At 45.6% G+C, this 16,491-nt stretch overlaps 1 protein-coding gene across 3 annotated transcripts in view; it reads left to right on the forward strand.

Moving 5' to 3' along the window:
- The first annotated feature begins 4,738 nt into the window (after nt 1–4,738).
- DMTF1 (cyclin D binding myb like transcription factor 1) overlaps nt 4,739–16,491 on the forward strand; it is a 30,815-nt gene continuing 19,062 nt past the window's right edge. Inside the window, exons 1-4 of one of the 3 annotated variants that reach the window (XM_083464166.1) lie at nt 4,739–4,897; nt 13,503–13,619; nt 15,752–15,874; nt 16,395–16,489. In XM_083464166.1, coding sequence (XP_083320292.1) covers nt 13,511–13,619; nt 15,752–15,874; nt 16,395–16,489 — 327 coding nt within the window. In that variant the 5' untranslated portion in view covers nt 4,739–4,897; nt 13,503–13,510. Of the gene's footprint in view, nt 4,898–13,502; nt 13,643–15,751; nt 15,875–16,394; nt 16,490–16,491 lie in introns of all 3 variants that reach the window. The other 2 variants (XM_083464167.1, XM_083464168.1) reach the window with 2 other exon arrangements.

Raw genomic sequence — 16,491 nt, forward strand, 5'->3', positions numbered from 1 at the left:
ATAAACAGCAAGTTACAGTCATGTATTTTCATATTTTATGTGACTGACTCATGAACTTTTCAGTATAATGGTTTTCTTACCAATTGGTTATCTGGGGTGTTTGGGGAGGGGTGGTACCTCAGGTGGAGGACACCCACATCATGCTTCTTCTGGGGTACAGTGTCCATCTTTGGTCCCTATCCTCCACTCAGCTCTCACCTGTGTCTCCTAGAAGCTGTCAGCATGCAACGGCGGCCACACCCTGGGAAATGGCTCTGACTGGCTGGCTAAGCCAGGTGAGGGTCCCTGATGGGTGAGTTAAGGGCTTCCCCTGCATGCGAAGACAGCCTCCAGTGGATTGAGCAGACAAGACCAATACAGTTGTACCTTGGATCCCAAACGCCTTGGTACTCGGACATTTTGGCTCCCAAGCGCCACAAACCCAGAAGTGAGAGTTCTGGTTTGCGAACGTTCTTTGGAACCTGAATGTCTCACAGGGCTTACAGGGCTTCCGATTGGCTGCAGGAGCTTCCTGCAGCCAATTAGAAGCTGTGCTTTGGTTTCCAGACGTTTTGGAAGTCGAACGGACTTCTGGAACGGATTCTGTTCAACTTCCGAGGTACGACAGTAGTAGGTCCAACAGTCAAGAAGGCCGGTGGGGCTCATCTACCCGGGAAGGGAGCCCATCTAGGAGAAGGAAAACTCTGATTCTAAAGCTCCACTGCCTTGCAGGATATCTTTGGAGAAGAAAAGGCTCAGGAGTAAACCCTACACAAATCCAGAGTGGAGTCCCCAATATGGTTAGATGGCGCCTTGTACGTCTCTTTCTGGCAACTCCTACAGCAAAGTTGGTGCTAAATGTCTTGCTCTGCTTTCCTTTGGGTTACCTCAGCAAGGCCAAGAGGGGAGTCTTGTCCTCTGGGCAGCTCAGCACCTCCAGACACACAGCCCACACTTGCCCCCCAGGGAGGTCACTTTGGTTCTGCTAATGCAGCAGATTGACTTCACCCCAGAGGCACACTCCATTGTCTCTTGGGACAGATGGATGCCAACAATTGGTCCTCCACAGCACGAGGTGTCCTGGAGCTCCCTGAATGAAACATCACCTCCAGAGGCCTGTGCTGAAGGACCACAGAGGTCACTATGCGGACCTGTTGTCTTTGAGGGAAACTGCAGTCCAGCCTTCCCAACCATGACACAGGTGTCTTCTTTTCAGAACCAAGAGGGAAATGCCAAGTGGCCACGAAACCATAAGGAGCACTAGAGGTGCTGGCTCAGTCAGGTGCCTGGCATCAAAATGGGCTAAAAGAATACTTTTAAATTCTTATCCAATTTAGCATGTTTATTTTACTTGCGCTTCAGAAGCAAGCTAAGAACTTTGAAACAGCAGGAAAGAACTGTATGCCAGGATACCAACACAAATTTCATCACATGAAATTAGGACATAAAACTATCCCTACAATTTTCCATCCCCCCCATTTTTTTCATCCAAATTGATTTTTATTAAAGTTTTCACAGTACAGTAAAATAATGGATAGAATAAATACAATCAAAAAGACAAAAGAGAGAGGAAAGAGAGAAAGAAAAAAGGAAAGGAAAGAGAAAGAAAAGGAAAAAAAGAAGGGGAGGGAGAACACAGAAATAAGAAACACCAAAGATTAAAAAATATTTCTGCTGGTTACATTAGAAAAGGACTGTTTAAACCATCCAGTCCATGTTGGTACCCATCATCTCCACTTTCTGTTTAACCACATTTCTTTTTATTCAAAGTGTCACCACATCATTTATTTCTTCTTCCCACGAAACTCCGAGGGAATTCCAAATTATTATTAATAATAATTAGCTATACTTCTATTAATTCCCATCACCATTCCTCTGCATTGGATAATAGTATGTTCTTCCATCCATGCTCATACTAAAAATTTCTCTACTGCGGTCACATGTTGAAGTAATATTCCATGTTGTTGTTTTTACCCTTATTGTATATCTGATCTCTTTTAATTGTTCACCCAGCAACTGCTGAACAATCCCAATGGTCACTGGAGAATTCAAGCGTATCTTTGTCATACTGGATCTTTTAAATACTTTAGAGATTGCTCATAACACAAGTTGGATCTACACTGACCTGTTTAACCCTATTTGCCCCCATTAGAACAATATTAGATATGTCATTCTAAAGTGTCACAGGGCATATTTGTTAACTAAAACGGTTTTTTTACCTTGATTTTTTTGGTCAAATGTAAGTAATACCTCATCATATCATTTCCCAAAATTCTGTTTCTTTCCGTGCTGCTGGTTGCTCTGCTCTGCCCTCTGGTGTCACATTTTGACACCGCTCCTCAGATTCCATTGGAGGGGGGTCAGAGTTTGAATGCAGTAAAAAAAAAAAAGGTAAAACGCTACATAGGAACATATGATCCTCTGCTTTTCTCCTTTAAATCCCCATAGAGGTAGGCACAGCCAACACAGGGTCCTTCAGGAGAGAGGCCAAAGAGCCCTAGAGAAAGAGGAATCTGCCCGTCACCACACGTTAGAGGAGAGGCCACCCTCAGGTGAAGTGCCTTCCCATGAAGGAAGCTGGGACTGGCAGTCCAAGCTGCAAACCGAACCCTGTCAGAGAAAGGGAAGCAGAACCCCAGTGAGGCTGCCTGGTGGACAGTGAGGTGAACTTGTCCATTATGTGGCGTAGCACATGAAACAAGGAACGTAGAGGCTATTCTCCTTGACGACTCTTCTCCTGTGTTTTGAATGAGGTGCCCAGGCTCTATCTGCTCCAGCAGAGCACTTGCCCTTTCACTGTTAGCAGCTAATTATTCTCAGTCTAAACCAGGCTTCCTTGGCCCTCCAGATGTTTTGAGACTACAATTTCCATCATCCCTAACCACTGGTCCTGCTAGCTAGGGATCATGGGAGTTGTAGGCCAAAAAACATCTGGAGGGCCAAGGTTGAGGAAGCCTGGTCTGAAGGGATGGTGCATGGGGTGGGTTCTGCAGCCACAGCCGGTGCTGTGATGCTCCAGCAGTTTGACTTCACCTCCAGAGGCGCACTCCATGGTCTCCCAAGACAAATGGATACCAACATAAATGCATGCCTCAAGCGTTTTGCATATATAGTTCACGCCTATGTTAATAATGTCAAATGCTGGACTTGTGGAGGAAACACCTTAAGTCATGTATAACTTAGCTCAGGGAATGTTATCCAGTGAAGCCAACCTTATGACAAGGCACCCCTCCTAGGAGGCCCCATTCTTCAAGAGTTTATGTCTACCTACAATGGCCATTGTGTAAAAATCACAAGAAGAAAAACATTGGAGGGAGATGTATTGTTTGCAGTGTGCAAATGTTCTCCAAAAAGTACGTGAATAAAACATGGCTGATCCACAGTCAATCATGCCCATGGCAGAAGTCTTCTTCGAAATGGCAGACTGTAGCTCGGAAGTTTGTTTTCCCCCCTTTTCGAAGTCTTCTTCGAAATGGCAGACTGTAGCTCGGAAGTTTGTTTTTCCCCCTTTTGTTTTGTGTTGTGTCATTAGACTGCAAGCCTGAAACCAATAACTGTTTTACCATTGATCTTTATGAGATGCAGTGGGAATATTTGTGGCCAGAGTGGAAGGACACCACCGTGGCTTCTGCATCTTTTTGCCTTTGTCTTCAGTGGCACTGGAAGAGGATGGAGCTGCTCTGCACATCAATGGCCACCCGAAAGAGCACACATGGAGACTCCTGGGCAGCCAGCAAGGGAGATGGGCTGGACCATTTGGACTAAAACCTGGAAAGCCAGGATTTGAATCCACACCTAGTGATGAAGACCACGGGGCGGAGGGTGGGGACCTTGGGCCAGTTGCCATCTCTCAGCCTCACCTGCCCCAAAAGGGTTGAGGCAAAATGGGGAAGGGGAGAAGCTCCTGGGAGGAAAGGTGGGATTAGGCGTGTAACGATATCAAATCATCTGCCTCCACAGCAGCACATTCCCACCATTCCTAAAAGAACAGTGGCAACCAGCTCATATCGCTCTGTAGGTAAAGCAGGAGCCTCTTCATCTCAGGTGCTTTTGTCGCTGGGCATTGCAGAGGGTTGGACTAGATGACCCTCGGGGGTCCCTCCCAACCCTGCCATTCTAGGAAATGTCTGCAGATTCCTGTGCGTGGTCCCGTTGTGTTCCATGTGGCAGCCTTAAGATGCTGCGGCACTTTTTATATATTGCTTTTTAGAAGGAAAAGAGAAAGAGAGGCTGTTGCGGTAGATTCTCCTTTAGGGGAGGGAAGGGAACGCTCCGCCGCCTTTCCGTTGGGAGTTTTGTTCTGAGGTCGAGGGAAACTTGGGATATTTTCTGTCAAGTCTGGCCACGTTCTAGGATTTCATACTCAGTCACAGAAACGCTAAAATCGCTTTGTGAATGTTTGATTTTTAATATATATGAGAACTTGCTATAGATCCGTAATAAGTCCCTGGAGAGGCTGCTTCCTCCTCCGGCCCCAGCAGAAAACACAGTACAATATTATTATAACCCCGCGTCTCCTCCTCCTCCTCCTCACATCCCGGGGGAGGCCCAGTCCCCGCTGCTATTGCGCTGCGCTGAGGGAACAGCGGAGGCGGCGGCGGCGGCGCCATTTTGCGAGGGGCGAAGCGGCGCCTCTGTCCCCTCCCCCACGGGAGAAGAGCGAGGCCGGCCAATGGGGCGGAGGCGCGCGACGCGGGACCTATTTGGCGCGCTTCCCGCCGCGCGCCTCCCGACCCCGCTCGGCGACTTTTGTGGCGCCGGAAGCCGTGGGCGGGGCCTTGGCGGGCGGCTTCCTCCCCCTCCGCTTCTCCTTCTGCGTCCGCTCGAGGCGGGCGGGCGGACTCGCTCTCTCTCCCTCCATCCTGGTACTTGGGCGCCTCCATCCTGGTTTCTCAAGTGCCCGGACCCAAAACAGGAAGTAAGCGAGGCGGGCGGGCGGGAGAGGCGGCCGGGGATCAGGCCGGGCGGGCGGGCGCCCAGCGGAGGCCGAGGCCATGGCCCTCCGGCGGCGGCGGCGGAGGTTGGGGTGCGCGGGGAGCGGGGGGGAGGGGCCTTGGCTGCGCCCGAAAAGCGGCGCCGCGGACGGGCGGGAGGGAGGTCTCGGAGGGAGGACACGGGAAGCGCCTCCGTCCTCTCCGGTGAGCCCCGCGGGGCCCCTCGCTCCTCTCCGGTCGCGGAGTCGTCGGGGCCCCTGCGAGGCCCCCTGGGCTTCTCATTCCGCCCCGAGGCCTTGGGGCGCTCTGCGCACTCGACCCCGCGGCAGCGGCGACCGTCATGCCGGAGTCTCCTTCCCCCCGGGAGGCTCCGTGTCGCGGGTCTCCCCCTCGCCCGCCCCAGGTGGGCTTGCGCTGTCCAAGGCTCCCGCCCCAGCCTCGGTCAAACTCCGAGGGGGAGCGGTGTTCAGGCATCCACCCCACACTCCGCACTCTCACCCCAATCTCCGCAGCACCGGTCCTTGACTCTGTGGTCACATTGGAGACCACGGGGTCCTTATGAGAAATGGCTTATTGACACAATATCTACCACCTGAGCCTGCCACCCCAAAAGGCACCAGGATGGCACCCGACTTGTATTTTAACATGCTAAATTAGATGGGGGAGTCCAGGTGCCCCACAGACTTCACCCTCCGGGAAATGCACACATTTGACCCAGGTGTGTATTTAACAGCTCTCCTGTAGAAAAGTAGCAGGAAGGTTCCCACTTCTGACACCCATGTTAGACGCCACCTCCATCTCTGAGGGTTGTGAGGTTCCAGGAGGTCCAGGTGTCAGAACCCAGGGTTCTTATTTGGACATTGAGGCCAGTGAGGGGACTGTGGTGTTTATTTGATAAATGGTGTACACATATATACAGCCTGAGCCTAGAGCATTACGCTCTCAAAGAGTTCTTGCTTCTCCCATGGCTACCGTCTTCCTATTTGGACATTGAGTCTACAGGACATTGGACATACAGTCTACAGAAGTCAGCCATAGCCCTCTATCCCAGCTCACTGCCTACAGACTGACACCTTTTTCTTAAGCTCACATCAATGAAACTGCAATCCTAAAAACAGCTCTTAACTAACAGAGCTGGAGCTGGAGGAGAGGGCCCACTGCTCTGCTACATGGTACAGAGTCTGCTAAGGGCGCATATCCTGCCTTTATTTTCTTAATGGCTGCCATGGTCAGCCATTGAATCCCTGCTGTATCTGGAGATTCATGGGCCTGGTTTAAATTCTAACTTTCCTGGTTCCAGAAATTTTGGAGAGTCTTTCCTCCCCTTCACAAACTTATATCAATACCATAAAGAAGAGGGGGTGATCATACAATACATCAATATATCCTCTATCATCTCATTTATAAAACAAAACCCAAAACACCGGCCATATAAATAATAATAACAAACAGTGTTAACTTACATTGCCCTGTGAAATGAATTTTGAGGCAGTTCACAGGGCCATGGAGGAGGAGCATGAGAATAAAGCAGATGGGGGAGACAGGGATGAGATGCTGTGCAGCATCTATTTTATAATGCAGAAATACAGTGTGCTTATGTGTCAGGGGTGCCCTAGGAGAAGAGGAGGAGTTTGGAGAAAAGGTTGTTAGCCAGAACATTATCCTGCTAATTATTCTTTACTCCTTTCTCCTGTTGCACCCCTACACATATGCACTGCATTTCCATATTATGTAACATTGCACGGCTTCAAAACTCACACTGTCTCCAATTATTCTGGCACCTCCTGTTCCCTACAGAACTTGGAACAGAAAAAGAATGTAGCGCTGCCAGTTTATCCCCCCCCACCCCCGGCCCTCTTCTTTTGCACCCCTGAAGTATTGCATAATGCTGTCAGAATGTAGTGCAACGCCTCCCCTCACTCCATTAACAACTTTTCTCACAAGCTGCACCCCATCCTACAGAAAATACTAATGCTCCAGCATTCCATTCCTCCCTCCCTAGTGTCAGGCTGGTTTTCCAAACTAATGGTATCTTTCCATCTCAGTTTTGTGTGCCCTGCCCATAACAGCAAAGTCCTGTGGCACCCTAGAGGATGATCTACTCTAGGTTCAGTTTTCAAATTGTCTTATGCTTACGGGTGGGGGTTTCATTCCCTCTGAAGGACCAGGCAGTTGGGGAGTGCAACTGGACCAGCCTTTGCCAGTGGGTCTAGCCACTGTTGCACATGCTGTGGTTACATCTGGACTGTGTATAAAGACTAATTTTGAAGAGCTCTCAGACTGCAGCTAATGCTGGACACTGCTGCCTGGTTACTGGGGGGCGGTCATTATTTAGAGCACTTATTTCAATTGTGTTCAATCTGCACTGACTTGTGATCCATTTCTGAACCCAGCTCAAAGTGTTCATTACCATCTTTAAAGCCCTAAATTATTTGGGCCCAGGCTTCCTTGCTTCTATATGATTCTGCTCACCCCTTAGCATTGTTGTTGGCTTCTGCCTGGCATCCTGTCTCTTCCTGAGCTATGTCGGTGGGTATGCTAGTAATGCCCACCAGGCCTTTGCTGGTGCTGCCCAGTCTTTGGAGTTCCCTCCTTTGGGAGATGGGCCATACAGGGCTGTCACACTTGGGTCCTCCTTGCAGGCTTCCCATAAGCATGTGGTTGGCCACTGTGATAGCAGGATGCTGGCCTAGATAGGCATTTGGTCTGATTCAGACAGGGCTCTGAGGTTTTTATTGGTATGCTATTTTGTCTGTACTGTATTTATATTTTGTAAGCTGCTGTGAGGTCCATCTCTGGTTGAAAAGTGACACAGACGTTGTAATGTAAAATAAGTAAGTAGTGAGATCTTCACATACAACACCCTGAAATCAATTGTTTCAGTTTCACTGCAACCCAAAATGCACAGCATGTCACTGGCTTTGCCCCCTGGAGCAGAAGTACGGTAGTTAATATGGTGCCCTCCAAATATTGATGGACTGAAGCTTCCACCGTCCCTGACCATTCAGCATGCTGAGGGAAGCGGCCGGCCTTGTTCTGCATTCACCTACTGATGAATGAATAAATAACGTTCCAAAAATCTTCTCTTCTGCACAGAATTCTACATGCTGTATTGTAATATTGTGGTCACACTTAGTGCTTCAGAAAGAGAAACCCTCAGCATCTTTGTATGCCCCCTTCTGGGATGAATCCCTTCAATTTGGTTCTGTTTCCTCAAAAAGTGTCACACAAAACGTAACCACTTCCTGCAGAACTTGTAAAGTCTTCAATTAGCCCAAATGGCAAAGAGCCTCATTGCATTTTGAAGACATTTACTGTCTGGGCCAGAGTCCGCTCTGCCATTTGCATGATCACCATAGACCTAATTATTAGCTCATTGTATTTCTTTTTATATCTTATAGCAAAATAGAACTGTTCCACTATAAAAAAGTGGAGGCAAGTCTTTAATAGAAGCAGGCATTTTTTCAGTTCTGATAGGCTGTTCAAGAGATAATTAAGGAAGAAATGAATGAAAAGTGCAATGAGGACACTGCCAGTTAAATATGGAAAGGACCATTGCTGAATAGGACTAATACAGATAAACATAGATAATTATTAATGAATAATGCTATCAATGATGGTGATGGCTGCATAGTTGAAGCATTATGCAGTTGAATACCTAAGGCAGGGGATCATGAATTGTTGATCCTAAATGCTTTAGCTATGGCGAAGGGCACCGCTGAATAAGAAACTGCTCTCTGTTTTAATTCTTCATTAATTTGGAATAATAAAGGACCATGATGTCGAGGGGATCTCATTATTCAAACTAGTATTCTGTCCCCACTAGTGCACTATATTTATACATGTGTATAAATAACCATCCTCTGCCACCCTATAAGAAGACACTCTGCCCCAATACACCTGTGCATTCAAAAGCCTTTGCCACTACTTTCTCATTGTAATCTCTCGTGCCCGTTAACCATATTTTAAAGGAATTAATTCCTCCTATAAAAGGGTTCTATTGTGAAACTTTTATCCTCCATTTTTTATATTGCTTTGCACATGGGATTTTTAAAAGCCAAATTCAGTGAAAAATGCACTCCTGTAAAAGTGAGCATTGTGATTCTAAAAATACTATGAATGAAAAAAAATAGCTGAAAGTTCTCACAGAGTTTTAGTTTATGCTGTCTTAAAATTCTGGATACTTTTGCATGCTTTGGCAAAAGCCCTGACAGTAAATAAATAAAACTATAATTACAGTAGGCACGAGTAAAAATATTCCTGCTACAGAAGCAAGAGATCCCTGTACAAGTTTAGTGAGCTCCAGAACCTGTGATATTGCAGAGAATTCCAGATCATGCAGGGAGAAACACTTAAGATCTTGAACTCACCTGCTTCCAGCATGGTGGAATCCTGGCTCTGTAGACAGCTGCTGGGTCAGCCCTGGGTGGCATTTTGTGAAACATGAATGACACTCATTATATAATCTGTGACAGAATAGTTACTCAAAAAGAACCGTAAATAGTACAGTGGGGGGGGTGAGTATTTGATCCCCTGCTAAATTTGCCTGTTTACCCTCTGATGAAGAAATGACCAGTCCATAATTTTAATGATAGGTTTATTGTAGCTGTGAGAGACAGAATAACAACAGGAAAACCCCCGGAAACCCAGAAGACAAAAGTCAGAGATTGATGTGCATTATAATGAGTGAAATAAGTATTTGATCCCCTATCAACCAGCCAGATGTCAGGCTATCTGGTATCTCCACTGTATGTAACGAGCTGAGATTAGAAGCACCTGCTGTAAGGGAGAGGTCTTACCTGTAATCCCAGCTTGTTACAGTACCTGTACAAAAGACACCTATTGACAGAAGCAATCAATCTAGCAGATTCTAAAGTAGCCACCATGACCAAACCCAAAGAGCTGTCCAAAGATGTCAGGGACAAGATTGTAGACCTGCACAAGGTTGGACTGGGCTACAAGACTATTGCCAAGCAGCTTGGTGAGAAGGTGACAACAGTTGGTGCAATAATTCACAAATGGAAGAAACACAAAATAACTGTCAACTTCCCTCAGTCTGGGGCTCCATGCAAGATCTCATCTTGTGGAGTTGCAATGATCAGGAAAACAGTGATGAAGCAGCCCAGAACTATACGGGGGAAATTGTCAGTGATCTCAGGGCAGCTGGGACCATAGTCACCGTCAAAACAGTTGGTAACACACTACGTTGTGAAGGACTGAGATCTTGCAGAGCCGCAAGGTCCCCTTGCTCAAGACAGCACATGTACAGGCCCGTTTGCAGTTTACCAATGCACATCTGAATGACCCAGAGGAGAACTGGGTGAAAGTGTTCTGGTCAGATGAGACCAAAATTGAGCTCTTTGGCATCAGCTCAACTCATCGTGTTTGGAGGAGGAGGAATACTGCCTATGACCACAAGAACACCATCCCCACCGTCAAACATGGAGGGGGACATATTATGCTTTGGGGGTGTTTTTCTGCTAAGGGGATAGGGCACCTTGACTGCATCAAAGGGACGATGGACGGGACATGTATTGACAAATATTGGGTGAGCACCTCCTTCCCTCAGCCAGGGCATTGAAAATGGGTCGAGGATGGATATTCCAGCATGACATGACCCAAAGCACACAGCCAAGACAACAAAGGAGTGGCTCAAGAAGAAGCCCATTAAGGTCCTGGTGTGGCCTAGCCAGTCTCCAGACCTTAATCCCTTTGAAAATCTGTGGAGGGAGCTGAAGGTTTGAGTAGCTACACATCAGCCTCGAAATCTTACTGGCTTGGAGAGGATCTGCAAAGAGGAGTGGGATGAAATACCTCCTGAGATGTGTGCAAACCTGGTGGCCACCTACAAGAAACGTCTGACCTCTGTAATTGCTAACAAGGGTTTTGCCACCAAGTACTAAGTCATCTTTTGCAAAGGGATCAAATACTTACTTTACTCATTATAATGCACATCAATCTCTGACTTTTGTCTTCTGGGTTTCTGGGGGTCTCTCACAGCTACAATAAACCTAGCATTACAATTATGGACTGGTCATTTCTTCGTCAGGGGGCAAACAGGCAAATTTAGCAGGGGATCAAATACTTTCCCCCCTCACTGTAGGTGCAGAGGATAGATGCTGCAGCAGTTGCATAACTAATGTTTTCTACTGAAGTGGGTCAGTGTGGTCTCGGGACATGAACTGAAGACACGATGCAGGTACTTGCACATCCCTAGGTCTGATCAGTGTGACCTGCCAGTTGTTTCACTTTTCCACTTCCAGGGAAGCAGCTGAAACAGGTGATTTAGTGAATGTCTGCTAGGCCATTCTGATTAGGCGGGGGGGGGGGTGCATTCAGTTGGGGAGTTCGCATGGGCCAAGGGCATGACATAGATAAGGTTGAGCATTTTAAATCACACTGTGGCTAAATTTACTTAATTTTGACTATACCATTTCAAAACAACACCAAGGAAACATAATTTTTCATCAGATTTATAAAATATTACAGACTGAAGCTATTTTTTTAAAAAAAAATTCAACAGTTTGCACATCATTTAATTGTAAAAACCTCTAAGCTGTTTACATAAAATGTAAAGTACACGTTAAATTTATTTATAAAACATAAAGTTACAAACAGAATCAGCTAAAATATATGTCATAAAATAAGATTAAATATTAAAATGCATGTCAGCTTTACATAACGGGTAGGCTTGCCTAGACTTTTTTTTTCAGCAGACACTGAAAACAGTTCAGCAAAGTCACCTTCCCAATGGCAATGGGCAGGGAGTTCCAGTGTTTAGGTGCTTCCCTGCTGAAATATTGATTCCTTTGCAAGTAGGGAGCAAACATAAGAGCCACTTCTGCAAGTGCCATTTTCAGAGATAAGGCAGTGAATGGGCACAATGTGGGGTAAGGTGATCCTTCATTGAAAGTGGACCCAAGCTTTTAGATGTCAGAGGAAATAACTATCAGACTTGTAGAAGACACCTGAAGGCAGCCCTGCTGGTCCTCACATGCTGCAGAGGTCCCCACTTCACCATGGGAGTCCGCAATCTCCAAACCTTCCGAAATAGCTCCACTGACTGGCAACTAGAGCCTATAAATACAGACTTCAAAATGCTCCTTCACCGCCCACATTGAGACAAGGCAAGCACAATTATGTGCTAACTGCTGTAATAATAATAATTTATTATTACAGTCAAAGACCAGTTCAAGAAGCACAACTGAGACTGCTTTCACAAGAATGAAATAGACATTTAAAACAATATACAATAACAGCTTATAGATTAAAATTAAAATAGTTGCATGAACACAAAAAGACCTAAGGTTAAACTAACACGCAGATTGCCTCTGGGACGCCCAGGAGGCCGGCTATGGCAGTTTTCCCAGCGATCTATTTGTTCCAGGGGGTGTTCTACGCCTACAAATCTGCGCGCAGAATCTGGTGACCATCTGGGTCATTTTTTGATCTTTGCCTAAGAGGAGAAAATTTAGTTTAGGCTTGCCCGGAAGGTCAGCAAGCCTCACTAGATGGGGGCCAATGGTATCTCTATGTGCCTCATCGTAAAAAGGAGATCTAAAAAGTAAGTGTTCAGGGATTCCTCTTTCCCCTAATGGGCAGGCACAGTCTCTGAGCATACGGGACTTTCCCACTTCCAGAACCGGCGAGGGCAGAGCCAAACCTCTGGCAAGAGTAAAGGCCCTTCTTGCATTTCTGGATACGAGGAAATGGAGGTGCCGGGGACAGCAATATCTCGTGTTCTGCAGTTATGTAATCGGGGAACCTCAAGCAGTCCTGTTGCACTAACTCGTGTTCAGTCCCCTTCCAAATGAGACTTGTGGTCAGATGCATTTGCAATATTGAAGTGCCCTCTATTCAGCAGCTCTTGGTTCCTGGGAGAAAACTAAGGGTGACTTGGGGTGGGGCTCCAAAAGGAGTTTTGAGAACACAGCTACCTGCTTTCTATTCTGTATGATATATTTTTTATGGTTCATGAAAGTTCTACTCAGCATTCCAAGGTTTAAGCACTGCTGCTCACCTGGTTGCCCATGGCAAATAAGAAGAGGTTTCACCTAATCAGACTGTGCAGTGGGGGGGGGGAGGCTCCTTTTTTAGGCCAGAAATGTGTCTCTTTGTACTTTGTCCAGAGTTTCTTTCTCTGTTGTGCCTCATTTCCTTCCCTTCCTCTTTTGTGTGGTTAAGACCTTTAGAGGTTTGGGCTGCGATCCTAACCCCACTTACCTGGGAATACTTCTACACAGACATAGTTAGGGCTGCATTGAGAGTAAGCATGGCGTATCTCTGTGCCATACCCAGACATGACGAGTGTTTCCAGCTACGAGTTCCAGGTGCCCAATGCTGTGATGGGCTACTGGATGCGTGCTCTGAGTTCGTTGTCCTCCACCACAATGGTAGTGGCTGTGGCTCTCTTAGCCAGGTCTGTGCCTTGGCTATAGTGTGGTGGTTCTACCTGGCAGGCATGTTTTCTGTACCCAGGATTTAAGCAGCACATGAGATCATGTTGATTCTGGGATAATAGACAGCTTACAGACTCAAAACAGGTGTGGTCATTTAAACATTACTAATCTGTGATCTGTTCTCGTTCAGATTTGAGTATGAGCACAGTTAAAGAAGAATCTGACACAGTGACAGTAGAAACCGTGAATTCTGTGACTTTGACCCAAGACACTGAAGGAAACCTTATTCTTCACTGCCCTCAGGATGGTATAGACAACTGTTATTTGACTGTATGCTTTCTCCATATTATTTCAAATTATAGTTAACCAACAAACAAAGTAGGATGGGATCTGTTTAATATTATTTCCTTTGGATATTTGTGTATTGCAGTTTAGGTAGAGCAGATTTTCCTGTGGGATTTTTGCTCTAGAACAGTGGTTTTCAAACTGCTGAGGATCTTTAGGGTTCCCTGGAAGCTTTTCAGCAGCTTCTAGATGCAAAGATCAGCCCTGGTTCCCTTTCGGAAGCTGCCTTATACCAGGTCAGACTGTTTCTTCGTCTATCCAAGTTTTGGCTTCTCTGACTGGCAGTGACTCCAGAGTCTGTGCAGAGATCTTCTCCATCACCTGATCCTTTAAAGCTGTAGATGGCAGGGATTCGCATTTGGACCATGTGTGCTCCACTGAGCTGCCGTCCTTCCTTCAGAGACAGCTTGCCCTCTGCTAAGAAAGCGCCCCTGCTTCTGGGTTTTGTATGTTGTGTTCTCAGAAGGTGCAGAGCAATGGCAAGACCCAACATGCCTGGCACATGACCGGATTTATGCTAGAATCGGTCTTGGATTTCTTAGCTTAGAAGTTAGCATACAAAGGGTTTCATGAACAAAGGATTGTAGACCAGTATTGTGGAAATTACCCAAATGTATATAGATTTCTGCACAAGTTTTCAGTCTGATAAACTCTTCACTATACATTGGTACCTTGGTTCTCAAACTTAATCCGTTCCAGAAGTCTGTTCCAAAACCAAAGTGTTCCAAAACCAAGGCGTGCTTTCCCATAGAAAGTAATGCAAAACGGATGAATCCATTCCAGACTTTTAAAAACAACCCCTATAACAGCAATTTAACACGAATTTTACTATCTAATGAGACCATTGATGCATAAAATGAAAGCAATAATGAATGTACTGTCCTATAAAAGAAATAAGACAGTATTGTAGATGATAAAAAATTTTAAAAATAAATTTCTTGCCTGCACTGATGATAGTCATTGTTTGCATGGGGGGGGGGGGCTTTTATCCATTTCCGCAGTCACACAATCAATCAATCATAAAACAAAGAACAAGCCACAGTCACAAAAACGCAAAAAATAGCAAAAACCATAGCACCAAATATAAGCTCCAAATATCACCTCAGAACACTGCAATAGGAAATGGAAGGCTTTGATTACAATGGGGGGGGGACGCAAATTAGCAGCGCAACAGTGAAAACAGAAGCTCAGGAGCACATTCAGCTTCCAAAGCAAAGTTCACAAACCGGAACACTGACTTTTGCAGCATTCGAGTTCCAAGTTGTTCAGGAACTAAGCTGTTCGAAAACCGAGGTACCACTGTATAGCATGGCCTTTTCAACAAAGCTTCCATTTGGGTTTCTTTTAAATATCAACTCATTGTTTCACTTACCTAATGTGCATAGTGTGATGTGTAACATCCATTGGAGTTCCACAAACCAGTACATTGGGGAGTGAGGAGAAACTGTTCCTTATTTCTTTAGAACAGCTAAATGGTATACCCTTTTCATTCAGAGTTTAAAAGTTGTAAATAATTATTTTAATGATGTGTACAGTGTTGATTAAAGTATTGTCCACCGGAGTCTCAGTCACATTGCTATATAGAACAGCGGTTCTCATCTTTTTTGGGTATGGTGACCCACTAGCTCAAATTCATTTGCTGTGGTGTTCCATCCATTTATTGTCACATGAATTTTGGTCTTCCGTGTTTAGCAGCCATTGGTTTTATGCATTTTAATTGCAGGTTTGTGCCTGTTTTAGAAGCATTGTTTGAGACATCCAAGCAGACATATACTTGATGCCTCTATTAATGTGGAATTTATTGAAGTATTTATAGTACTTACAAAGTTATTTGCAGTTGTGTTCATAGGTATGTAAGAATACCATCTAACAGCAGGATACCTGCTTCAGAAGCTTTAAACATTTATTCTAAAAGCATAGTTACTCAAGCAATTTTATATATAACAAACTATGAATATTTTTCAAGCCACAGGTTGGGAAATGCTGATATGGAAGGTACCGTACTTGCAAAAAGCATTTAAGCAGTGGGAAAGTGCTCAGCAAGCTTTCCTTTTAAGTTTCATTCACACCATTTTTTTCTGTGTGTGTGTTTAGAGGCAGATGAAGTAGAATCGGAAGACAGTGTCGAACCTCCACATAAAAGGCTTTGCTTATCATCTGAAGATGACCAGAGTCTTGATGACACGACTCCATGCATTTCTGTGGTTGCCGTTCCAAGTAAGTCGGTCACTGCTCATGGAAGGCTGAAGGAATGCAATCCGGAGTCCAGTTCAGAAAAGGACTTGTAGGAATATGGGCCTTGCTTCTGCAGGTGAGGGGTGGTTTAGTTTCAGATAGGGCATTGAAGTGGCAAGAAGGCAAGAGGGTGATGCCCATGTGTGATGACAAATGGTCTGTAGTTGGACTTCTTTCTGTGAGCTGCACAAAGATATTAAATGAGTGTCTTGTAGTTTGAGGAGCAGCTGGCAAGGAGGCATGACCCCAGTGGGAGATCATTTAGGGAGCACAGACCTCACCCTGCATGTAGGAGAGGGGAAAATGAGACCCTCTGGTCTTGGTGGGATATTAGGATCTTGCTACATAAGATTATTTTTAAAGCAGAAGCATGCTTACTCGGAAATACATCGCACAATATTCAGTGTGAGGCTTACTCGCAGGATTACAGCCTTAATGTATGCCATAGGTTGCAACAGAGATGCAGGTGCTGTGCTAATTTTACATTTTGCATATTCTTAAGTTTCAGAAAGTGACCAGAGCTTTGAGGTGACTATGACAGCTACCACTGAGGTAGCTGACAATGAGGTCAACGAAGGGACTGTGACTCAGATCCAGGT

The sequence above is a fragment of the Podarcis liolepis genome (genome assembly GCF_965112155.1).
Source record: "Podarcis liolepis genome assembly, chromosome: 10".
Taxonomy (NCBI): Eukaryota; Metazoa; Chordata; class Lepidosauria; order Squamata; family Lacertidae; genus Podarcis; species Podarcis liolepis.